This window comes from Bombina bombina, chromosome 3 (assembly GCF_027579735.1).
Source record: "Bombina bombina isolate aBomBom1 chromosome 3, aBomBom1.pri, whole genome shotgun sequence".
In the NCBI taxonomy this organism is placed as follows: domain Eukaryota; kingdom Metazoa; phylum Chordata; class Amphibia; order Anura; family Bombinatoridae; genus Bombina; species Bombina bombina.
The window spans coordinates 1096688782-1096714814 of NC_069501.1; the positions used below are offsets into that span (position 1 = coordinate 1096688782).

At 38.2% G+C, this 26033-nt stretch overlaps 1 protein-coding gene across 4 annotated transcripts in view; it reads left to right on the plus strand.

Moving 5' to 3' along the window:
* SUPT20H (SPT20 homolog, SAGA complex component) overlaps positions 1-26033 on the plus strand; it is a 234912-nt gene that overhangs the window by 64112 nt on the left and 144767 nt on the right. For all 4 annotated transcript variants that reach the window (XM_053708432.1, XM_053708429.1, XM_053708431.1 and 1 more), the window contains exons 8-12: positions 228-344; positions 4935-4988; positions 6140-6279; positions 19987-20146; positions 21146-21202. In XM_053708432.1, the coding sequence (XP_053564407.1) occupies positions 228-344; positions 4935-4988; positions 6140-6279; positions 19987-20146; positions 21146-21202 (528 nt within the window). The remainder of the gene's footprint in view (positions 1-227; positions 345-4934; positions 4989-6139; positions 6280-19986; positions 20147-21145; positions 21203-26033) is intronic.

The following is a 26033-nucleotide window of genomic DNA, read 5'->3' on the forward strand; positions in this document are numbered from 1 at the left end:
CATAATATAACATTCAAAATGTCTCCTCTAGGGTAAGACAATTTTTGAACATATTGTGCCATTGAGGGATTTTTAATACCTTAACTGAAACAGTCATTGGTTATAAAAAAAACAATTTTAAATCAGTTTCCATATTTGGGAAACCTGTTTGATGTTTCCTTACCCTCTAGCTTTTTGATTAGTTCTTAACACTCAAATGTATTATTGTCTTATGTTTACTCTCACAGGTCAATATATTTCATTGTGGCTGTGTTATAACAGAAATCCGTGACTACAGGCAGTCTGGCAACCTGAAGTCTCCAACATACCAAAGCAGACATATACTTTTACGCCCCACTATGCAGGTATATTGTGGTTTTTTTTTTTTTTGTATGTGTGTTTTTTTTATTTAAAAAATTGCACGATCACACTCAAAATGATGCACACTCACAAAACTAAAGGGACAGATAATCAGGGTGCTTGGACAATAATAACACACATCATTATATAAAAATTCAATTTGCAGATTACATGTAGTTTAATAATAAATAATAGGTCCAGAGAATGTTGGTATTTGCTTATTATTGAGTCCTTCCAAAACAGACAGCTTTGTAAAGTCCTCTCTCTAAATATTTGTACAAGGGATTGTTAAGGAGTATTCATTCACATGTTGTACCAGCTGATTAATTGAGCCATATCCAAAAGTAATTTACTTTTCCTAGTGAAAGAGCGGGAGGGATTTCTGTATACGTTTATACATATGGCAATGGGATGTTTTATGTAAAATGATTGTACAAATAGCTTAAAGTGATGGTCAATTTAGTACCTTTAAAACCTTATTACATTCCCTTCTGCCTTACTAGTGAAACCGTTATATTTATTTCTTCAATTCATTCTTGTATTCTTTATATTTTAACTTTTAATGTGTAGCTCATTTACTTTTTCCTCTGCCCCCTCATACTTCCAGAATCTTTAGTTGTCCGACTTAGAGAGTGGTCCAACCACTCTCTACGTAGGGAGTAATGCGCTCTTCCGAGTCCCACACCTCCCATGCATGTGCAATACTGCTGCAGCCACTCCAATGTAAACAATGAATCGCGAGATTCATTGTTTACGTTTTGTAAAAGAGGCGAGCGAGAGAGTCTTCAGCACACGTGTGAGAGTGTGGTTCCCCATTTATTAACGAGTGATTCACAAGTATTGTAGAAACTGTTATTTAAAATATAGAATTATTTTTATCCAGGTATTTTATAGTTATTTTATTGAAAGTGTGATTAGACCTTGCTAATGAGCAGAGAATCAATAGCTTCAGTCTTTTAGCTGAATGATGTTCCTACAGTGCATGCATTCACTATTAACGCTCAGGGGTCTGGCTCAAACTGAACCACATGCACAGTGCAACAAAGGGGCATTTGGATTTGGATCAGCCATAATATTAGTTGGTTAATGGAGGAAACATCACAAATTTTAAAAAAAGATTACATCGGCACAGGGGCGGAGAAACTGTATAGCAAATTTACAGCGAATTAATGTAATAAAAGTTTTATCTTGATATTTAAAAAAAAAAAAAAAAAAGATGCATGAAGGTGGTATTACATTTTAACGCTAGTTAAAATTATATGTTCCTGATCGATCACGTTTCCCATCACTTTAAACTTTGTATTGCCCTTTGGATCCATCCCAGTACACTAAATACATTAGTTAGGCCTTTGTCATTTTTATGGCAGTCACCTACCCAAAAGTGGGGCATTGGAAAAAGGGGACTCATTCCCCTCTCTAAATGAAGATGGAGAAAGTAGTGCAGGTGATCAATATTTATCATTAAGATTATTCCAAGGTCCTCCTCTTTCAAATGAAGAGTTGCATGTCCCCTTACATCATATAGGATAGAGAGGTGCTCCATTAGAGCACCCTTCCCTTCAGCCCTCTGTGGTAAATAGTGTTGCAGGGAATTTCTATTTTTCCTGCATCTAAGAGGGACATACAGATGCTCATTTGAAAGGGTTTACTCCTCTCCCAAATAAAACTTCACTTAAAGGGGTACTAAACCCAATTTTTTTCTTTCATGATTCAGATAGAGCATGCAATTTTATGCAACTGTCTGATTTACACCTATTATCAAATTTTCTTCATTCTCTTAGAAACATAGAAACATAGAATTTGACGGTAGATAAGAACCAAAAAGGCCCATCAAGTCTACCCATATTACATGTTACTTTTTCCTTAGGATAGCCTTATGCATGTCCCAGGCATCTTTAAATTCCTTTACAGTCTTTGTGTTTACCACCTCAAATGGAAGTTCATTCCATGAATCCACCACCCTTTCTGTAAAAAAAATGCTTCCTTAAATTTCTCCTGAATCTGCTACCCTCTAACTTTAGATTGTGACCCCTTGTTTCGGCATTTATTTTTTTGTGAAAAATGCTTTCAGCTTCTATTTTATTAAGTCCCTTCATATATTTGAAGGTTTCTATCATGTCACCTCTTTCCCTTCTATCCTCTAAACTATACATATTTAGATCATAGAGTCTTTCTTTGTACATTTTATATTTTAGACCATGTACCATTTTAGTAGCCCTCCTTTGGACAGCTTCTAGTTTATTTATATCTTTCTGAAGATATGGTCTCCAGAACTGTACACAGTATTCCAGATTTGGTCTAACTAATGATCTGTAAAGTGGCATAAGAACCTTGCTATTTCTGCTACTAAAACCTCTTCCAATGTGACCAAGCATTTGACTGGCCTTGCTGGCTGCACTGCGGCATTGTGTACCAAATTTTAAATCAACTGAGATAATAATTCCCAAATCCCTTTCTTCTTTAATTACAGTCAGTAATGTACCATTTAGACTATAATTGGCCTTTGGGTTTTTGGATCCTATATGCATAATTTTGCTCTTGGTAATATTAAATTTCAGATCCCATTTATTTGACCAGTCTTCTAGTTTATTAATATCACAGTTCATTTGATCAACTCCTCCTGGAACATCTACCCTGTTACAAATTTTTGTATCATCAGCAAACAAGCAAACCTTCCCCTTAAGCCCACTTCCAATATCACTTATGAACATGTTAAACAAAACCGGCCCAAGAACTGACCCTTGGGGAACACCACTAGTAACTGATGCCTCATTTGAATGTACTCCATTAATTGAAACCCTCTGTCGTCTATCTTTAAGCCAGCATTCTACCCACTTAACAATCTTAGCATCTATTTCAAGGCAATACATTTTGTGAATAAGTTTGTTGTGTGGGATGGTGTCAAATGCTTTGCTAAAGTCTAGATATGCAACATCTATGGCTCCTCCCTGGTCTATTATTTTAGTTACATGGTCAAAGAAATCAATTAGATTAGTCAGGCATGATCTTCCAGCAGTGAAACCATGCTCTCCTTTGTCTTCTAAGTTGTTTGTCTGAATGAAAGATACAAGTCTTTCCTTTAAAAGAGTTTCCATTAATTTCACTGCAATTGAGGTCAAACTGACTGGCCCATAGTTAGCAGAATCTTCCCTACTACCCTTTTTATGAAGAGGGACTACATTGGCAATTTGCCAGTCTTTTGGAACAACTCCTGTTAGAAGTGACTGATTAAATACATCAGCTAATGGAGTAGCTATTATGGATCGAAGTTCTCTTAGAACCCTTGGATGAATATTATCTGGACCCACAGACTTATTAACTTTTATTTTTGATAAAGCCCTTGAAACCTCTTCCTCTGTAAAAAGAAAAGAACTACTCACATTATTTACAGTAACATCCCTTAATAGCATCTCACTATCTTTACCATCTGTTGTAAAGACTGAACAAAAGTAATCATTTAAACAGTTTGCTATTTGTTTATCTTCTTCCACTACTCTATCCTCATTCTTGAGTCTAACTATCCCTCTGTTAGTTTTTCTCATTTCACTGATATATCTAAAGAAGGTTTTGTCACCATTTTTTACAGATTGTGCTATTTTCTCTTCTGCATCAGCTTTAGCCTTTCTGATTAACTGCTTTGTCATCTTTTGATGGGTTCTCCATTTTTCTTTATCCTCTTCTGAGCCAGTGAGTTTGAATTTTTTATAGACTGTCTTTTTTGTCTTAACTGCATGTGCTACTTCTCTTGAAAACCATATTGGTTTTCTTTTTCTTTTACTTTTACAAACAAGCCTAATACAGTGTTTAGTTGTTTTCTTTATTTGAAAAGCAAGAATGTTAGCTTTAGGAACGAACCATTTTTTATTCAGCACCTGGGTAGCGCTTACTGATTGGTGGTTTGCTGAACCAAAAATGGGCCGGCTCCTTAGCTTAGATTCCTGCTTTTTCAAATAAAGTAAAATCGATAACAGGAGTGAATTAGAAAGTTGCTTAAAATTGCATGCTCTGTCTTTTTCATGAAAGAAAAAATTTAGGTTTAGTATACCTTTACTATCCCTCTTTGTTGTGTATGTGTCATTATCAATTACTTGGTGACATCACACGGTGACAGGTGCCAATTCTTAAAATTTACAAGGGAGATCCCTTGTCATTTACCCTGCAGACAGACAGCTAATGTTGGATCTAATTGGATGTCTCACACATACAGCTAAAGTAGAGGATACGACTGAGCTGTCATCTCCCCAAAGCAGTTAATTCATATTTTCCTCCATATTTGTAAAAACAATAATAAATTAGACAAACTTGAACAATGAGATAAAATGTATTTATGCTTAAAAAGTATGTTTATTAGTGATGATAGTGAGGCAATTTAATAGTGTTTCTGTTGTAACTCATAATATATAGTTCATATTTTTTATAACATACATTTCTTTGTAAGTGCATTTTTTACTTTAAAGGGGCAGTACATTTACATACTAATGTTATATAATTCTGCAGATAGTGCAGAATTATATAACATTAGTATGTAAGTTTACTGCCCCTTTAAGCTTTCACTTTTCATTTATAAAATGTTTAATAATATTCTCTTCTTTCAGACTTTAGTTTCAGACATACATGCTATAACCAGTGACAACCATAAATGGACACAGGTAAAAAAATTGTTTATATGCAGTGTTCTCCTCAGGACATACTTAATGGGCACGCCACCCGACTGATTTTACTGACCAACCGGATAAAATTTATGCTCATATCAAGCTAAAATTAGCTAGTATTACATTTTTTTTTCAATGTTTATTGCACAAAGCAAAGTATCATTACATCAATTAATGTTAAATGATTCAATTCATTTGTGGTTTGGATCGCTTAAGTAACATTTATAAATTACAACACGTGTTATAATATTACCAAGTATTATCGGCTATTTTTTCCTGTGGAAAACACGGATCAGTTAGGCGAACACTGCTGTGTCATGATAATCCAGAACATACTATTTTCAAACAGTTTCCTGTAGCATATGTCCTATTGTCTGACAAATATTAAATACTTTTGTTTTTAAATTGTAATGGTAGGATTTTGAAATAAATTTACTTAAAGGGACAGTCAACACCAGAATTTTTGTTGTTTTAAAAGATAGATAATCCCTTTATTACCCATTCCCCAGTTTTGCATAACCAACACAGTTATAATAATACACTTTTTACCTCTGTGATTACCTTGTATCTAAGCATCTTCTGACAGCCCCCTGATCACATGACATTTTATTTATTATCTATTGACTTTCATTTTAGCCAATTAGTGCAGTGTCTGCCACAATCCACGGGCGTGCTCACAATGTTATCTATAGGGTTTACCTGAACTAGCTCTTCCCTGCTGTGAAAAGCAAATACAAAGCATGTGATTAGCCTTCAAGGGCTTAAAAATTATCATATGAGCCTTCCTAGGTCTAGCTTTCAACTAAGAATACCAAAAGAACAAAGCAAAATTGGTGATAAAAGTAAATTGGAAAGTTGTTTAAAATTACATGCCCTATTTGAAACATGAAAGGTTTTTTTGGACTTGACTGTCACTTTAAGATGTACGAAAATTGCAGATTTAATCGTAGGAATTCATACTCAAAAGTCTCCTCTGGACAAAAGATACAACAAACCCAGGTATACATTTAATCAGTAATGTGTAGCTATCACTCTGTACTGTGGAAATAGCAAGTGCTCATAAGATAAACAAAATACTAGTACAAACTAATGAAATAAATTTTTGTGACCCAATATAAATGTTAACCTCTTATTTTGTCTGTATTTAGGAGGATAAGCTTTTACTGGAAAGTCAGTTACTCTTGGCAACAGCAGAACCCCTATGTCTTGATCCTTCTATATCTGTTACTTGCACAGCAAACCGCCTTTTGTTCAACAAACAGAAGATGAATACCTGCCCCATGAAACGGTAAGAAAACATTTACTGGTTATCTTTGAAGTAAGATAATATGTGTGCAGTATCTGAAATACATGTATGTCATATGACCACCTCATTGATTTGTTTCTTGATTTCCATCTAAAGGGGAGGAGAGTCCACGGCTTCATTCATTACTGTTGGGAATTAAGAACCTGGCCACCAGGAGGAGGCAAAGACACCCCAGCCAAAGGCTTAAATACCTCCCCCACTTCCTCATCCCCCAGTCATTCTTTGCCTTTCGTCACAGGAGGATTGGGACTGGAGTTTTAAGTAGTCCTGTCAGCCTCTCAGTGAGAACCTGGGCGAAAGTTAGAGTCCGGAGATCCAGGGAGAGTCTTTCTGTGAAACCATCCCGACTCATAAACCGCTCCATAAGCAATCGTCGTTAACGAGTTTCGCTGCCTGCTTTCTTCACTAAAGTCCATGTCAGGAGCGAGGCTACTAATCTGTCACACTTGAAGGGCCGTGTTCCTGTTCCACGGCATAGATTCTGGTAAGATTGTTTAATTTTTTAAATAATAATGATAAAATAGAAGACAGGGTCACAGTGTGGCGCCTTTTTATCTTTACAGAATCAAGGGTTAATATTCCTGGAAGGGGGATTATTGAACGGGGGGGGTTTATACACGATATTGCTTATTGTGTCATTACTGCGTTATGTGCGAGATGAGGCTCTGGCAATGTGTGGAACTTTCAGGTTACTTGCGGAAATTTTGCGTGGCCATTTTTTGGCGCGTTTTTCCCTAGTGCAGGGGCGGTCCTGCCAGGCATTCCATGTGACTGAGTGTGGCTATCTATCATCTCTGTTGATCTGTGGCACAGGGTCCTAGGAGGTGGTGAGTGCCCCGGCCATTGGTGGTATAAAGGTGCCTTTTTTATAAATAAAGTTAGTCGACCCAAACGCGCAAGCGATGGAGGACTCTGATGTGAGGAGGTTCTGGTAGACCAGCCTGCTTAACTATGTTCCACATTTCTTGATAAAGTTACAACATCTAAATGTAAACGTATGTCTAGTACTACTGAGCCTTTCACCTCTGATGGTTCTTTGTCCCGGGAGGTGTGTTCCCTACATTCATCTCCGATTGCACATGCAGCACCCTGAGGTCCAACCGTTACTCCTTCGGGAGAGATTAATTGGCCGTCAGACTTTGCGGACCAACTGGAATCGGCGGTTTCGAAAGTGATCCATGCCTTACCACGTTCTGCTAAGCTCAAGCGTAGGGTTTATCATAGCGGCCTGGCCCAGGGTTTGTCCATGCCGATGGCTAATCCAGAGGCTCTATACGATGACAAGGCCCACTCCAACTCTTCGGAGGAGGCCCCTTCTAGGTCGGAGTCCGTGTCATCTAAACCTCCGGCGGCGGAGGAGCCTTGTTATAGGTTTAGGATGAAGAATCTGCGCTTTCTGCTACAACAGGTGCTTGCTACTCTGGAGGTTCCGGAACCTAAGATACCGGAGGAACCTGCGATTCCTAAGCTTGACAAGGTATACGAGGACAGGGTAGTGCCTCAGTCTTTCCCGGTTCCCGTTAAGATGGCAAATATTATTAGGAATGAAAAAGAGCAAAAGTACAACAGCACTACACTTAATATAGGGAAGATGCCTATATCTGGTTATAATTGTTAACTTTTTGTTGGCTGGAGTGCTGATGCATTAGCAAACTTGTGAGGGTTTGTCAAAAAAGAGAATTTGACCAAAAGACGCATCTAAATAGCACTTCTCACTCCCTATTATATTTTAATGGTTGGTTACATCATTATCTTGAGGTGTGATAAGGTGAACTGTTTAAAATGTAACATTTATTTCAAATTTTAAAATAACACAACACAAACAACATATATATTTAAAAACACAGATTATTGATTTATTGGAATACAGATTATCACTGTTACCGAAGTCCTACTATGGGTCTACTGAGGAGTATACTGTTTGTCTTACAATACAGTTGATAGAGATTCAACACTGGGTTAATATGAGATATCTTAGTATCACAGTTTTTAACTATATGTATATGTCTGTTACACACAATCAATTATCAGGTATTATTATTTTCCATTAATTTATATGATTAGGTTTTGTTTTACCTATTCGGTTTTAGCCTTAATAAATACCTCTATAAGGACCAAAGATAGAGGTGTTAGATTATTTAGCTATTATATCAGTGTGAATTGCAACATACATTAGTTTGTAAGTACCAGCATTTATAATCTTATGCTGGGTAATGTTAGGTATATTGGAAATGATTTTCAGATTTCGTAGCCGTTGTTATTGGAACATATATATCCTCATCGGTGTATGCTTTAACATTTATATTGCATTGTTCATTTTCGTGTAAACTGTCAGATTCAGGTTCTGATGATATTTACAACCTGCTGTGTAAATCAAATAAATATTGCTCATACTCGTTGTATACTGCCAAGTTAATCATATGTTAAGATTGATCCTATATTAGCCTATAGCAGTTAAATCTAATAGGATGTATTGATGTTAGTAGACATTTAGTATACACATGCTGGTATTTATTATTAAGGTTGTTCATATCATGCTGATCATGCTTGCTGCATAATTTACGATTAGCTTGTAGCTGATTTTAAAAATAGTTTTAAAGCAATATGCTGTTACTCAGGTAATTAGTTGGTGTCTACAAACATTTATTTGTAACTGATCAAGACCTTGTAAAACACCATATTAAAATTATATTGACAGTTAAATCAGCTATGTAAGTCTATTCAGTGCTGCTCAGGCTTACTATGGACAGCTAAACCCAGCTGTCCATAGTAAGCCTGAGCAGCCCTGTATAGACTTACATAGCTGATTCCCTGTTCCGGACTCTCAGCTTGAGCTGTGTGGGGACCATCCCTAAGGTGGATGGGGCCATTTCTACGCTCGCAAAGCGGACGACTATTCCCCTCGAGGATAGTTCGTCGTTTAAAGAGCCCATGGATAAAAAGCTGGAAAACATGTTGAGACAGATGTTTCAGCACACAGGGTTTGTTTTTCAGCCAGCAGCAGCCATTGCGGTAGTCGCTGGAGCTGCAACATATTGGTGTGAATCCCTGTGTGAAATGCACACACAGGGATTCACATCCATCGACGAGATACAGGAGAAGATTAAGGCGCTGAAGGTCACCAATTCTTTCATCCGTGATGCCAATATGCAAATTATTCGCCTGAATGCCAAGGTGTCCAGTTTTTCTGTTTTAGCGCGCAGGGCTCTGTGGCTAAAATCTTGGTCTGCGGACATGACCTCTAAAGCGAGGCTGTTGTCCCTGCCTTTTCAAGAAAAGATCCTGTTCGGTCCAGGGTTGGATTTGATTATATCCACTGTTTTTGGAGGCAAGGGTGCTTTCCTACCGCAGGATAAGAAGGCTAAGCCTAAGGGATCTACATTTTGTGCGGACAAGGCCCAGCGCCAGCAACCCTCCGTGAAAGCGGACCAGTCCAAGGGCAGAGCAAGAAGCCCGCCGAGACGAAATCGGCATGAAGGGGCGGCCTCCGGATCACGTAGGGGGCAGATTATCCCTATTCTCAGACGCTTGTTTGAAGGATGTTCAGGACCCTTGGGTGCTAGAAGTTGTCTCCCAAAGTTACAGGATAGGGTTCAGATCCCATCCGCCCGAGGGCAGATTCCTCCTGTCAAACCGGTCTTCAAGACCAGAGAAGAGAGAGGCCTTCTTATCGTACCAGTACCCCTAGCCGAAAGGGGTCTAGGGTACTATTCCATTCTGGACCTGAAGTGTTTAAACAAGTTTCTGGAAACGATCAGATCTATTCTGCCCCTAGTTCAATAGGGACAGTTCATGACGACTATAGACTTGAAGGATGCTTACCTTCATGTGCCAATCCACAGGGACCACTTCAGGTTCCTAAGATTTGCATTTCTGGACCTTGGCCTTCTCTGGGGTCGGTCAGTTTCATCAGATTCCAGACCGACAACATTACCTTGGTGGCTTACATCAACCATCAGGGGGGTACAAGGAGCTCCCTCGCGATGAGGGAGGTGTCTCAGATTCTGGAGCGGGTGGAGTCCCACCACTGCTCGCTCTCAGTGACTCACATTCTGGGTGTGGACAACTGGGAAGTGGACTTTCTCAGCAGACAGTCCTTTCATCCAGGGGAATGGTCTCTTCACCACAAAGTGTTTGCAGAGATTTGTCACAGATGGAGAATGCCGGGAATAGATCTCAGGGTGTCCAGACTCAATTGCAAACTACTTTGATATGGGTCGAGGTGCAGGGATCCCCAGGCAGAACTGTCATCCTCTCCGCCATGGAGGTTGCCCTGTCGCAGGGATCTGCTGTCACAGGGCCCCTTTTAGCATCAAAATCTAGATTCTCTGAGGCTGACTGCGTGGGGATTGAACGCCTAGTCTTAGCCAAGAGAGGCTTTTCTGAAAGTGTGATTAATACTCTAATTCAGCCAAGGAAGCCAGTCACTCGTCGCATCTACCATAAGGTGTGGAGGACTTACTTGTCCTGGTGTGAAAAGCATGGATATCCTTGGCATAAGGTGAAGGTATCCAGTATTCTGTCCTTTGTCCAGGATGGCTTGGAGACGGGTCTTGCCTCCAGTTCCTTAAAGGGACAGATTTCGCCATTATCAGTCTTGTTGCATAGGAGACTCGCTGAGCTCCCTGACATACAATCTTTTGTTCAGGCTCTGTCTAGAATCAGACCTGTCTTTAGGCAGTCGGCTCCGCCTTGGAGCTTAAACTTAGTCCTTAAGGTTTTGCAGAGGGTTCCGTTTGAACCTATGCATTTCGTAGACATTAAGGTTCTGTCCTGGAAGGTTCTCTTCCTGTTGGCTATTGCATCGGCACGCAGAGTATCTGAGCTAGCTGCCTTACAATGTGACCCTCCTTATCTGGTGTTTCATGCGGATAAGGCTGTACTGCGCACTGGGTTGGGGTTTCTCCCCAAGGTGGTGTCTAACCGTCACATCAGTCAGGAAATAATTTTTCCTTCTTTGTGTCCTAACCCTTCTTCTTCTAAAGAGAGGTTGCTTCATAACCTGGATGTGGTTCGTGCCTTGAAGTTTTATCTTAAGGCTACCAAGGATTTCAGACAGTCTACATCTCTTTTTGTGGTGTATTCTGGGAAGCACAAGGGGCAAAGAGCCTCTGCTACTCCTTTGTCTTTTTGGTTGAGGAGTATGATTCGCTTGGCTTATGAGACAGCGGGACATAAGCCTCCTTAGAGGATCACGGCTCATTTAACTAGAGCTGTGGCTTCGTCTTGGGCCTTCAAGAATGAGGCCTCTATGGAGCAAATTTGTAAGGCGTCTACCTGGTCCTCCTTACACACTTTTACAAAGTTTTACAAGTTTGACGTTTTTGGGAGAACGTTTTTGCAAGCTGTGGTGCCCTCTGATTAGGGTCCGCCTTTTTACCCTCCCGGTTTCATTCAGTGTCCTCTAGAGCTTGGGTATATGTTCCCAACAGTAATGAATGAAGCAGTGGACTCTCCTCCCCTTTAGATGGAAAACATAAATTATGCTTACCTGATAATTTCATTTCCATTGAGGGGAGGAGAGTCCACGGCTCCCACCCGTATCTCCGATGGGCGGACCTAAATTTCATACTCTTCTGGCACCATTTTACCCTGATATTTCTCCTACTGTTCCTGGTTCCCTCGGCAGAATGACTGGGGGATGAGGGAAGTGGGGGAGGTATTCAAGCCTTTAACTGGGGTGTCTTTGCCTCCTCCTGGTGGCCAGGTTCTTAATTCTAAACAGTAATGAATGAAGCTGTGGACTCTCCTCCCCTCGATGGAAATGAAATTATCAGGTAAGCATAATTTATGTTTTTGTGTGTCACAAATCTACATTATATGGTGTTTCAAAATTGTTGCCTACTTTCATTCTCAGTTGAAAAATGTCTCTACTGGGAAGCTAATTTTGCATTAGTTTTACTTTGATGTGTATAAATTGTGCATTCTTAATAATTCTGCTCAGTAAAATAACCAGAAATGTAGGCGTTATCTGCATATGTATTAAATATAGATGCTAGGGTGTGCTTTTGGATCCTTCGTGAGGATCCCAGTGCAGAAGAAGGCAGCTGCTCATGAGATTCGGCTCTTTTCTGAGCTGCATTTTTTCTTGTGAAAGTTCAACACACGATGATCTGTGCAAATTCAGATCCTAGTGTGTTGAACATTCTCAAGAACAAATGTGGCTCTGAAAAGAGACGAATCCCCGAAGTGTTCACCGCCTTCCGCATTCAGATCCTTACTAAGGATCCAAATGTACACGCCTACTAGAAGCTTGATGCATTTAGTTTTCCTATCTACCTGCTGGCAAAGTCCTTGAAAATATTTAATCATAGTTAAAAAAGGCTTTAGCTTACTCACTGCTAATGCACCCTTGCCTGCTTAAAGTGCCATAAACCATTGTGATGTAAGTGCATATTATTGATATGACAATCAAGTTAAAAGAATGTGTGTAGAAAACTTATAAGTATTTTAAATTAATTTTCCAAGTCTGCAAAATTGTTGTCATTCGATCCACCCTCCTTTATCAGTTACCTGCAGCATGTCTTATGGCATCATATATCACAATAGTGTTTTAGCTTAATTACTAATGCACGTTTGTTGCGGGTGCTCATGTAAACATGTCACAGGTGTGGACAGTCACATGCAATAATGATGTTCTGCTGATTGTCATGTCTTCAGATTGCAATTTCCTCTTGACAGACAAGCAAATTAGGGTTGAGGAAGGGCAATACACATATAACGTAAAGAACCGAAGTTCATATTTATTTTTAAACAACGCAATACTAATGTTTTAACTTGGGAAGAGTTCAGAAATCAATATTTGATAATCAGGGTTATTCCACCAATCACAGCTTTCATGCGTCTTGGCATGCTCTCCACCATTCTTTCACATCGCTGTTGTGTGACTTTATGCCACTCCTGGCACAAAAATTAAAGCAACTCAGCTTTGTTGATGGCTTGTGACCATCCATCTTCCTCTTGATCACATTCCAGAAGTTTTCAAGGGGGTTCAGGTCTGGAGATTTGGCTGGGCATGACAGGGTCTTAATCTGGTTGTCCTCTATCTTGATTGACCTGGCTGTGTGGCATGGAGCATTTTCCTGTTAGTAAAAACAATCCTCAGAGTTGGGGAACATTGTCGGAGCAGAAGGAAGCAAGCTTTCTTCCAGGATAACCTGGAACTGATCCTCCACCAAATTTCACAGTGGGTGCGAGACACACAGTGGCTTGTAGGCCTCTCCAAACCTTGTCTAACTATTAGGTGACCAAGTGTTGGGCAAAGCTGAAAATTGGCCTGGCTTTAAATTTTCATATAACATCCCATAAGAAAGGCACTCTTTGGTTTTTATAAAACATCACGTTTACTGCATGAAACAACAATCTACAAAAGCTTGAACAGGGTGACTAACTTCATAAAATTAAACGGCAACTAGAGGACTATGAGTTTGAACTTATTGCATTTAAGGAAAAAAGTGTGGGCTGTTTATTTATAAATGGCTATTGGGGCAGATAGAAGGAGGTTCCTAACAAGAACCTTTGTCAATAAGCCAAAATATGTAGTCACCGTGGACAGCTCTGGCAATAGCTCAGGCAATGATAGCACTAATGTAGTTTCTGAAAGTAGTATGGCAACAGGTTTACCGGCAACCGGAATAGTAACTCTGTATAAACATGTGCGAGGTAAAATATGCGCATACAAGAAGAGGGGGATACAAAAATAAAGGACAAACTTCTAAGGTCCTGGTGAAAACGATGAAAAAAGTATCATCATAATTTGAGTAGCCATCAGCTAACAACTGCAGAGAGAGGGGTCCTGGAAAACGGCCTGATGTTTGTGCCTACTACAAGAGCTGAAGACTTCTTATAACAAGTTGACCTGTATAAATTCCAACGATTATTAAGTTTAAAGGAACATTTTGGAATTGGTGGTGAGCAAGTAGAACTGTGCTGACGTAAGTGACAATTTGACCACAAGACTAACAACTCAAGTATCGATACCTTTGTTGGATTGGTGGGGCATGAGATACACTGATGTGTCTGGGATAAAGGCAACAAATGTTGACAGAACCTGTCTGGGCAGAACGTAATGCACTTACAGGGCTTATGGACAACCACCAACTGGTCATCAGAGAAGCTGACAAAGGGTGGAGTCCTGGTGCTACAGGATTATAAGGACTATAGACAAGAAATATTAACACAACTTTAGTATTACCTTTTATTTTGCATGCAACGTGCACCCTTTTTCCTTGTGCATCTAAGGAATTGGATAAGCTATCTGCTGTTGCTCTTATGGATAGTCTGTTGCTTGTTTTTTTCTGTCCAGACTGTCGAGAGAGACTAACAAAAAGCAACACTTGCAAAGTTATACTTGCGTAGATTTTTGTGAATCACTTCTTCTTCTTCTTTTTTCTTTTCTTTTTCCTATGAAGGTAAATATACTGAGAGTCTGACAATGCTTTTAGAGACAGAGGGAAGATATGTCTGTACATTAGTATTACTGCAAATGCTTAGAAAAAGTTTTGAGTTCTTTGATATTAATACAATGCATGCACAAACTGAATATTTATTTATATAAATATGAGGCACATATGAAAAATGTTTATACAGCTAATACAGCACTCTCTTAGCACCACTGTGAGAGAGCATTCTGTTAATCGTTCTCTAAACTCATTAATAAGATTATCTGCCATGTGCATCACGTGACTGCTGTGCGTGTGAGCAACGTGCGTTACAACATGGCAGCATTGAGCTCAGTATCACCATTCTGTTTAACAACACTCTTCTTGAATACAATGGGGGTAAGCTGCACAGACTGCCTAAAAATCCTTTATTACTAGATTTGTAGTAGATTTATGGACTGACAGCAGAAGTTAGTTTGCAGAATCTGCATCAGGTGTTTAGTGTCCCTTTTAAACAGCTAATGAAACTTTAAAAAATACATCTACATCTCAGACTAATCTTTTCTTTGACTGCATCATTCTATCTAGCATTTATTTAGTGTTTAATGTGCTTTTAATATTAAACATCTTGTTATAATGGTTGGTATGTCTATGTTTGGAAGTAATTCTGTATGTATTTTCCATAAACCTTACTGGTACTCTAGCATATCCCAGCCGAGAGCTTCTATCTCTCTTTTTGTATGCATATAACCTTTAAAGATTAGTTTCCCTAATGATGAGGAGGAAACCAAATGTGGACCCCTTGCCCACTTCTACTAATAAGACTCATATAGGCTGAAATGTAATCTTTTCTATTTACTGTCCCAGGGGCGGAGCTACCATTTGTGCAATGGCACCAGGGCCCAGCCACTCTATGCAAAGGCGTTTGCAGAATGTGTACAATCCTAATGCAGGGGGAGTCTTTTACTGTTGCAGGTCTATCTATCCTCAAAATCATTATATAGAGCAGCATGTAAATTATTATATTACCTTAGGGGGCCCTCTGTTGAGTAGGTCCGCTACTGCTTTTTACTTTTGTAAATTATGACTTTGAGGACTAGAACTCACGCAGCGTCCTTTATATGTGTCAGCCTGGTGCCCTGTGTGCCTAGACCGATTTAACTATAGCACCTCAGTACAAGATCAGACTGATTAAACAGCAGGAAGGTTCTTATCTGTGAAAGACACATTGTGGGTTAAAGGGACATGAAACCCAAAAAAATTATTTCATGCTTCATTTAGAGCATATAATTTTAAACAACTTTTACCTCTCTTTTATCTAATTTGTTTCATTCTCTTGGTATCCTTTGTTGAAAAGTATATCTAGATAGGCTCAAGAGCATGGAGCTAGCTGCTGATTGGTGGCTGAACTTGTATGCCCATTTTCATTGGCTTATAAATGTGTGCAGCTAGCTCTCAGGAGTACATTGCTGCATCTTCAATAAAAGATACCAAGAGAATGAAGCAAAATTGATAACAGAAGTAAATTGTATATGTATAATCTATCTCAATCATGAAAGAAAAAAACACACTCTCTCTCTCTCTCTGACACATTAAGATTGCATACTAAAGAGTAGCAATTCACAAGAGACAATAAAGTGAATCTACTTGAATGTTTTGTGTAAACACTGTGAGTTCTATGATGACACATTAGCGTGCGCACATTAGGATATTAATGCGTAGGTAGAAACAAGAAATATTGCAGATAGGCTGCAGCTGCCTTGTAGAGTCCCTACATTCATAGCATTGGCAAATGCTTTATGTCCTACCTCATATTATCTCCACAAGACATTAAGTAAGCATGTACTTATCTCTTCCGTCAGAATTACTTGTGCAATGTAAATGACATCAAATTCTTTTGCTCCTGTCTCCACTTTATTTCATTATACTCCACAATAAGCTGAAAGTTTTGTTAATTTTTTTTCTACACTTCTGTTGCTTGTGTATATTCAGAGCAATAAATTAAACTAGCAACAGCTGTAATAAATATACAGTTAAAAAAGAACAGATACTATTTAACAGCAAAACATTTTTGCTGGTTCCTCTCTGGCACCAAAAGGGTTAAAGATTTTCTTACATAGAAAATAATGAATGTTCAATGCAAAATTCAATTAAACGTTATTACATTTTCTTAAAATGGGAGACTCCTGGTGGCTTAAAACAAAATAGTCATGTTGAGCCTGTTTTTTATTTTACACAGAAGCATTGAAAAGACCAGGAAGTCCCATATGTTTATCCTTTTAAATCAGCGTGTTTTATTGGTTGCTAAATATTTGAAATGCTGATCTGAAGCTGTAAAAAATAACTTTTGAAAGTAATGGTCAACGTACATTAGCGTGACTTCTGATTAGCTGGATAAAATGCTTGCTGCAAGATTAGTTTTCTGATGATTTGTTTTTCTTAACAAATAAATGAGATACAGAAATAAATAAACTTAATAAAAAAAATGTATTGCTGAATGAGATTAAAAAGTTGTGACGAAATTACCCAGGAAAAAAAAAAATGATTGGTATTCGCTGCAGTATTTTATTTTTGAAAGTGTTCCTTCTGCTAACTTCACACTCTCCAGCGGAGTTTCCCTTTCTATCGGACTCTATTACTTTCTTTGGCAGGGACAGAGAATTACCTGAGGGCAGCCCATGTGAGTGAGGTTTTTAGATTGTTAGATAGTCAGGTCCTTCATTTTAAAGTTAAAATGTCACATGATTAAAGGGACACTGAACCCAAAATTTTTCTTTTGTGATTCAGATAGAACATGCAATTGTATGCAACTTTCTAATTTACTCCTATTATCATATTTTCTTCATTCTCTTGGTATCTTTATTTGAAAAGCAAGAATGTAAGTTTAGATGCCGGTGTTCTGTTAAGGGACCAAACTTTTCAAAAGAGCGAACCATGTCACTTCCTGTGACGTTACATCAGCTGTTGTACAGAATTTGCCCCTAATACGCATGCGTGCCAGAGTCCTCACATACATGGCCGCATTCATCACTGTGAAACTATTTAGACTTGTGAAATTGAGAAGCCTTTTTTTCCCTGCATGACAAACACCCAAATATGTGAATGATGGTGTAAAACCGATATAAATGTAAGGATAAAAAATACGAAATTGCAAAATGGATCTTCCAACACAAGCAGTGGCGATAGCCGAGTGGCTGTTTGTCATGCAGGGACCAATAAACAGCGTTCCATAAACCCCCCATTTGTGATAGAAAATCCCACGCATGCACTATAGAAAGCCTTCTCAATTTCACAAGTCTAAATAGTTTCACAGTGATCTATGCGGCCAGGTATGTGATGACGCTGGCACGCATGCGTATTAGGGCCAAAATGTGCTGATGTAACGTCACAGGAAGTGACATGGTTCGCTCTTTTGAAAAGTTTGGTCCCTTAACAGAACACTAGCTCATTTTTGGTGAACAACCTTCTTGCTGATTGGTGGATAATCTCACCCACCAATAAACAAGTGCTGTCCAGGGTTCTAAACCAAAAATTGGCTGGCTCCTTAGTTTAGATTCCTTATTTTTAAAATAAAGACAGCAAGAGAACGAAGAAAAATTGATAATAGGAGTAAATTAGACAGTTGATTAAAATGGCATGCTCTATCTGAATGATGAAAGAAAAAATGTGGGTTCAGTGTCCCTTTAAGAATGTATGCACAAAAGTGTCATTGCGAGTTAGGGCTATGATGTATTTCTTTGGCAGATTAAACTCAAAATGTAATTCTCTATATAATGTATAATTATGTGTAGTGAACAAATTTGTTGCTTTGGCTGCTAAATCGCCTTTTAAAATAGTTTTTTTCACTGTCCTTGGTGAGTTTGCAGTGCCTCCTTCAGGATATCTGACCATTTTACACAGTGATTGATTGATTAACCAGTGAAAGGCCTCCATATATATATACATACACACATACCCTCTACCGAACACAAACACCGCTTTACACACCTGCCTCCCCATTAAAGAAGTTTTTTTTATGCTTTAATAATCAGGTTAGGATCTAATGTTGCAGAACTGTGAAAGCAACATTTCAAGTGTTGGTATTTTAATTGGATACCTTTTTGTTTTCCTAGTGAAAATGACCATAGAAATCTTATAGATTTCTAATCATCTAATCATCTACGCTCCTGCCACACTAAAAGTTCATACAAGATTTTTAGGTCTGTACTTCTGCCCTTCTGGGATTTAATATAATTAGAACTGAATGTGCTTAATCCCTTTACAGCTAGGAAGATAGGATTAAGCAAGGAGAGAAATGTTGATTATAATGTTCTTCCATAAATCCATTACATTGCTGAACAGAGCTTTCCACACATGAAACACGTCCTTATTGATTTCAAAGCATGCTTTTCATTTACGTTGTTTTGAAGTCTGCACTTGAGTCATGCTTTTTCTTAGAATCTCAGTACCTAGAATACTACCTCCTGTCATCCAGGTTTCTTTAGATCTCATTGTTAACAGAAATAAATAGTGAAAACTGATGAGAAAGCAAATTCTATTTTATCTTTTTTAATTTTTTTAAAGCAACAATATTGTAATTCAATGTTCTGCAATATAAGCTTGTTTTTGGTGCCCCCTATTGGCCAGTGTGTTAAAGTAAATATTTTTTGTCTGAAATCTAAAATTCTCATCCACAAGTAACATACATTTTAAAACACAGTCCGTTTTTTTTATATTTTATGTATAATATTTTTATATAACATTCTATGTTGTTATACATAACATCATAATTTCAGTAGGAAAACAACAGTATAGGAAGTAGGTATTCTTTTGTGCTTTATGGCACAGTAGATGCAGTCTGTTTTGCCTGGCTTCATTTAGACAAACAAAGCTATAGGGAGATATACAAAATAAGGGTGGAACTTTTATTTTTTTGTTACTGTGGTTTTGCATGAAGAAAATGTAAAGTACTTTTTATTTGAGGAACACATCACTTTTTATTTGATACTCTGTGCCATTTTGTTTCTGTAGTGACCAAAGCTAATTAATCCTTTTTTTTAAATTATTAATAAAACTACCAATATATTGTGCGTGTATAAAAATTGCATTTGTATTGAAGCATGGGAAAGTTGATTGGGTACAAATCCAGTGCCCGGTGGCTATTTCAGAACAAGCTAGTTACATTTCACAAAGTACTTTCAGTAAATCTGAATGCAAATCTAGTGACACAGGGAACTGCGGAACAAAGTGCATATATGTAAAGCAATTATACATGGTGTATTTATATTATAGAACATGTGATCTAATAGTCATTTTCACTTTTCTTAAGGTGTTTAAAAAGATTTTCAAGACCAGCACTGAACAGACAACAGGACTTTTCAAATTGTCCGACCCCACCACAGCTCAGGCTTCTGGACTATTTGCATAAGAGGAAGGAAAGGAAGCTCACACAACCACAGTTTGACCTAAAGATATCCAAAACTGGAAGTGTACGTTGTTTTTATTTAGCGATTAAACTACCATTTAAATCGTAATCTTTTGAGCAGAGCCATCCTTTTTTGTGTCGATTTGGTTTCATAAGTCTGTTCTGTTTCATGCATCTGTATTTTTGAACATTAAAGGGACACAAAACCCCATTTTTTTCTTTCATGATTCAGATAGAGCATTCCATTTTAAGCAAGTTTCTAATTTACTCCTATTTATCATTTTTTATTTGTTCTCTTGCTATCTTTATTTGAAAAGACTGGAATGTAAGCTTAAAGGACCAGTCAACACAGTAGATTTGCATAGGCAACAAATGCAAGATAACAAGACAATGCAATAGCACTTAGTCTGAACTTCAAATTATTAGTAGATTTTTTTTCTGACAATTTTAAATGTTATGTCTTTTTCCACTCCCCCTGTACCATGTGACAGCCATCAGCCAATCACAAATGCATACACGTACCATGTGACAGCCATCAGCCATTCACAAATGCATACACACTTATTCTTGCACATGCTCAGTAGGAGCTGGTGACTCAAAAAGTTTAAATATAAAAAGACTGTGCACATTTAGTTAATGGAAGTAAATTGGAAAGTTGTTTAAAATGGCATGCTCTATCTGAATAATGACAGTTTAATTTTGATTGAGTGTCCCTTTAAGAGCCGACCAATTTTTGGTTTAGCACCTGGGTAGTGCTTAATGATTGGTGGCTACATTTAGCCACCAATCAGCAAGTGCTACCCAGGGTCTGAACCAAAAATGGGCCGGCTTAAGCTTACATAACTGCTTTTCAAATAAAGATAGCAAGAGAACAAAGCAAATTGATAATAGGAGTAAATTAGAAAAAATTACATGCTCTATCTAAATCATGAAAGAAAAAAATTGGGTTTGTGTCCCTTTAATCAGTGTCAGTGTACCAGCTGAATAGAATTTGGCTGCACTTCACAAATAAATTATGATAATGGTGATAATAACCTATGTCTCTAATTTTCTTTTTATTCAGTTTGTGGATATGTGGAAACAAAATCAGTGTTCCTTGACTGTACCTTCAGAAGTGGATGTAAGTGTTTATATTAGACTTTTTATGTAGCTCATTAATTAGTTGTCAATTTTCTTAAGGGTGCTGCTCATATAAAGCAAAAATACTGTAACCTTCTCATAATTTTTGAAATAATAATATGCCTTTACATTTAGGTTTGCATAAATAAAAGCCAAACTGTGAGACAGTTGCAAGATATTTACTTAAATCCAGAAGCCACGGGTTACATAGGTTTTAGTCAGAAAACACAATTTTAAAAGGAAATGTTTGTCAAAATTTGAGACATGAGACCCCAGATTTTTCTTTCATGATTCAGATAGAGCACCTCAGGTTAGCCAATGACAAGAGGCATATATGTTCAGCCACCAATTACCAGCTAGCTCCCAGTAGTGCATTTCTTGAAATACAAAATAAATAATAAATTAAAATTTAAAGGGACCTTAAAGTTATGGTAAACTTGATTATACTCTACTGTAATATCATGAAGTGCATAGAAATACTAGTGCAATATCGCTTTTTAAATTTTGATAAAGTACCTGCATGTCTTGTTTCTGCAGAGTTATATTTTGATAATCATCATGCTGCCCCGCCAGCCCCACCTTGTTGCTCAATTTTTTCCCCCTTAATCTTTTCTAGCAACCAATCAGAAGCGTTGCCTATGGTTTGCTATTTTTAGTGTAGATCTCTATACGCATGCAAATTAGCCTAGATACTGGCAGTCGTTTAGCCAATCATATTTCAGTAGTGATTGACATCACCATGAGTGTGCATGTTACTTTAGCGCATGCGTTATACAGTAAAGGTGAGTCCCAATGGCTGTAAGGTAAGCACTGAATTAGAGCTTATGTTCCAATTCAGTATTTACTTGGATATGTACTAGGAAGTGTTTTCAAGTCGCTCAAGACATTTCAACGAAGCAAATCACTTGCAATGTCATTTGCAATATTTATAAAATTGGTCCACCTAACAATAATGTTATACAAATATTATTGTTCCTATAAAAAAATAATCTTTATTTAGTTAACTTGATCTAATCAGATAAGATATGGTAATATGTGTAGAGCGGGTGGGACCACTCTATGCGTCACTACAATGCTGAACGCAGCCGTTGAGGGTGCGGAGGGAAGCTTGATGATGGACAGGAGAATATTTATCAAATATTAAAAAAGTAATTATACTTAAAAACAATAATGCGGTTTAATATGTGATAACATTAGTTATCGTTTGGCGCATTGCACTAACGATAGTTTGCCATCCCTTTTATACGCTAAATACATTTTATAGGCATAGTATTGAGGTTATTCCCTGCCTCCCTCTAGTCATGAGTGCTAACCTATTTGCACATGTCTAGTAACTCTCTTTAAGACACCTGCAGTGTAACCTAGGTTCCATAATGTCTGCACCCTTGATTAGAAGGAGTTGCATGAAATGTGTTTACTGTCTCTTTAATTGTGTTGTAAAAAAGTCACTTCTCTCTTTATATCTTGAAACATAACTCCCTTCCATGACAGATGTAGGTTCAGGTGGAGGGTGCATGTGTTTTTGAGAACTTTATGTATAACATTGTTACAGAGATTGCTGCAAACCCTGTTGCCATGTAGTAGCAAAGCACATGTGCGCTCAGTCTACTACAGCAGTGATTTTCAACCTTTTTTTTGCCGTGGCACATTTTTTTACATCAAAAAATCCTGCGGCACACCACCATCCCAAAATTTTACAAAATCACACATTGTAGCCTAATCATACAGTGTGTGTGTATATATATACTGTATATATATATATATATATATATATATATATATATATATATATATATATATATATATATATATATATATACACATATATAAACAATTTAGTACATTTTAGTTAATTCAATTAAATTTAAGCTTTATTAGCATGACAGTCACTACAACTATATATATATATATGTGATTTTGATACATCTTTGTTTTGCAATATATACATACACACACACATACTATGGGTATGGGATATCGCAAGCCTAGCCCACCAGCATATTACTATATTTACCTGTGTGTGTACTTGTCTGAATAGGAAGCCTTGGTGTTATTTCTCCTGTTAAGTGTAGTCAGTCCACGGATCATCCATTACTTATGGAATATATCTCTTCCTAACAGGAAACTGCAAGAGAATTACCCAGCAGAGCTGCTATATAGCTCCTCCCCTCACATGTCATATTTAGTCATTCTCTTGCAGCCTAACTAAAAAGGAAGCTGTGAGAGATCTGTGGTGTTTTTTAACTTAGTTTATTTCTACAATCAAAAGTTTGTTATTTTAAATGGCACCGGAGTGTGCTGTTTATTCTCAGGCAGCATTAGAAGAAGAATCTGCCTGGGTTTTTTTCTATGGTCTTAGCAGACGTAACTAAGATCCACTGGCTGTTTCTCATCTGAGGAGTGAGGTAACTTCAGAGAAGGGGAATAGCATGCAGGGCTCCCCTGCAACAAATGAGGTATGTGCAGTAATTTATTTTCTGAGGAATGGAATTGACTGAGAAAATACTGCTGATACCATTGTAAAGTAAGTTCAGCCTTAAATGCAATGATAGCGACTGGTATCAGGCTGATGTGTGTGTGTGTGTACACTGAATGTATTTTTCTAAGGAATGGAATTGACTCTGAAAATACTGTTAATACTGAAATAATGTATAAGCCTTAACTGCAGTAAAAGCGACTGGTAGCAGGCTTATTAATAATAATACATAACTTTCAAATGTATGTTTAAAACGTTTACTGGCTTGTTAATCGTTTTTGTGAGGTACTTGGTGATAAAACTTATTAGGGCATGATTTTTACCACATGGCCATTTTTGTTTTCTGCATAGAAACAGTTTCTGAGCTTCCCCACTGTTGTAATATGAGTGGGAGGGGCCTATTTTAGCGCGTTTTTGTGCAGTAAAAATTCAGTCACAATCTGTCTACTTCATCCTCCATGATCCAGATCGTCTATAGAGAGCTCAGGGGTCTTCAAAATCCATTTTGAGGGAGGTAATCAGGCACAGCAGTCCTGTGAGAAAAACGTTAATTATATAATTATCCGTTTTTGGGTACTAAGGGGTTAATCATCCATTTGCTGGTGGGTGCAATCCTTTGCTAACTTAATACATTTACTGTGAAAATTTGGTTGCTATAACTGTTTTGGTCATTGTTATTTCAACTGTGTCAGTTTTTCTGTGCTTCTTAAAGGCACAGTAACGTTTTTTATATTGCTTGTAAATTAATTTTGAAAAGTATTTCCAAGTTTGCTAGTCTCATTGCTAGTTTGTTTAAACATGTCTGACTCAGATGAATCTCTTTGTTCACTATGTTTAAAGGCCAATGTGGAGCCCAATAGAAATTTGTGTACTAATTGCATTGATGCTACTTTAAATAAAAGTCAATCTTTACATGTAAAGAAATTATCACCAGACAACGAGGGGGAAGTTATGCCGACTAACTCTCCTCACGTGTCAGTACCTTCGCCTCCCGCTCAGGAGGTGCTTGATTTTGTGGCGCCAAGTACATCAGGGAGGCCCTTACAAATCACTTTGCAAGACATGGCTACTGTTATGACAGAAGTATTATCTAAGTTGCCAGAATTAAGAGGCAAGCGCGATAGCTCTGGGTTAAGGATAGAGCGCGCGGATGAGATGAGAGCCATGTCAGATACTGCGTCACAGTTTGCAGAACGTGAGGACGGAGAGCTTCATTCTGTGGGTGACGGATCTGATCCAGGGAGACTGGATTCAGAGATTTCCAATTTTAAATTTAAGCTAGAGAACCTCCGCACTTTGCTAGGGGAGGTATTAGCGGCTCTGAATGATTGTAACACGGTTGCAATTCCAGAGAAATTATGTAGGTTGGATAGATACTATGCGGTACCGGTGTGTACTGACGTATTTCCTATACCAAAAAGGCTTACAGAGATTATTAGCAAGGAGTGAGATAGACCGGGTGTGCCTTTTACCCCTCCTCCCATATTTAAGAAAATGTTTCCTATTGACGCCACCACACAAGACTTATGGCAGACGGTCCCTAAGGTGGAGGGAGCAGTTTCTACTTTAGCTAAGCGTACCACTATCCCGGTGGAGGATAGTTGTGCCTTTTCAGATCCAATGGATAAAAAATTAGAGGGTTACCTTAAGAAAATGTTTGTTCAACAAGGTTTTATTTTACAGCCCCTCGCATGCATTGCGCCTGTCACTGCTGCGGCAGCATTCTGGTTTGAGTCTCTGGAAGAGGCCATTCGCTCAGCTCCATTGGATGAAATAATCAACAAGCTTAAAACACTTAAGCTAGCTAACGCATTTGTTTCTGATGCCGTTGTGCATTTAACCAAACTTACGGCTAAGAACTCCGGATTCGCCATCCAAGCGCGCAGAGCGCTATGGCTTAAATCCTGGTCAACTGACGTGACTTCTAAATCTAAATTGCTTAATATTCCTTTCAAAGGGCAGACCTTATTCGGGCCCGGCTTGAAAGAAATTATTGCTGACATTACGGGAGGTAAGGGCCATGCTCTACCTCAGGACAGGGCCAAATCAAAGGCCAAACAGTCTAATTTTCGTGCCTTTCGTAACTTCAAGGCAGGAGCAGCATCAACTTCCTCCGCTCCAAGACAGGAAGGAGCTGTTGCTCGTTACAGGCAGGGCTGGAAAGTTAACCAGTCCTGGAACAGGGGCAAGCAGGCCAAGAAACCTGCTGCTGCCCCCAAAACAGCATGAAGAGAGGGCCCCCTATCCGGATACGGATCTAGTGGGGGGCAGACTTTCTCTCTTCGCCCAGGCTTGGGCAAGAGATGTCCAGGATCCCTGGGCGTTGGAGATCATATCTCAGGGATATCTCCTGGAC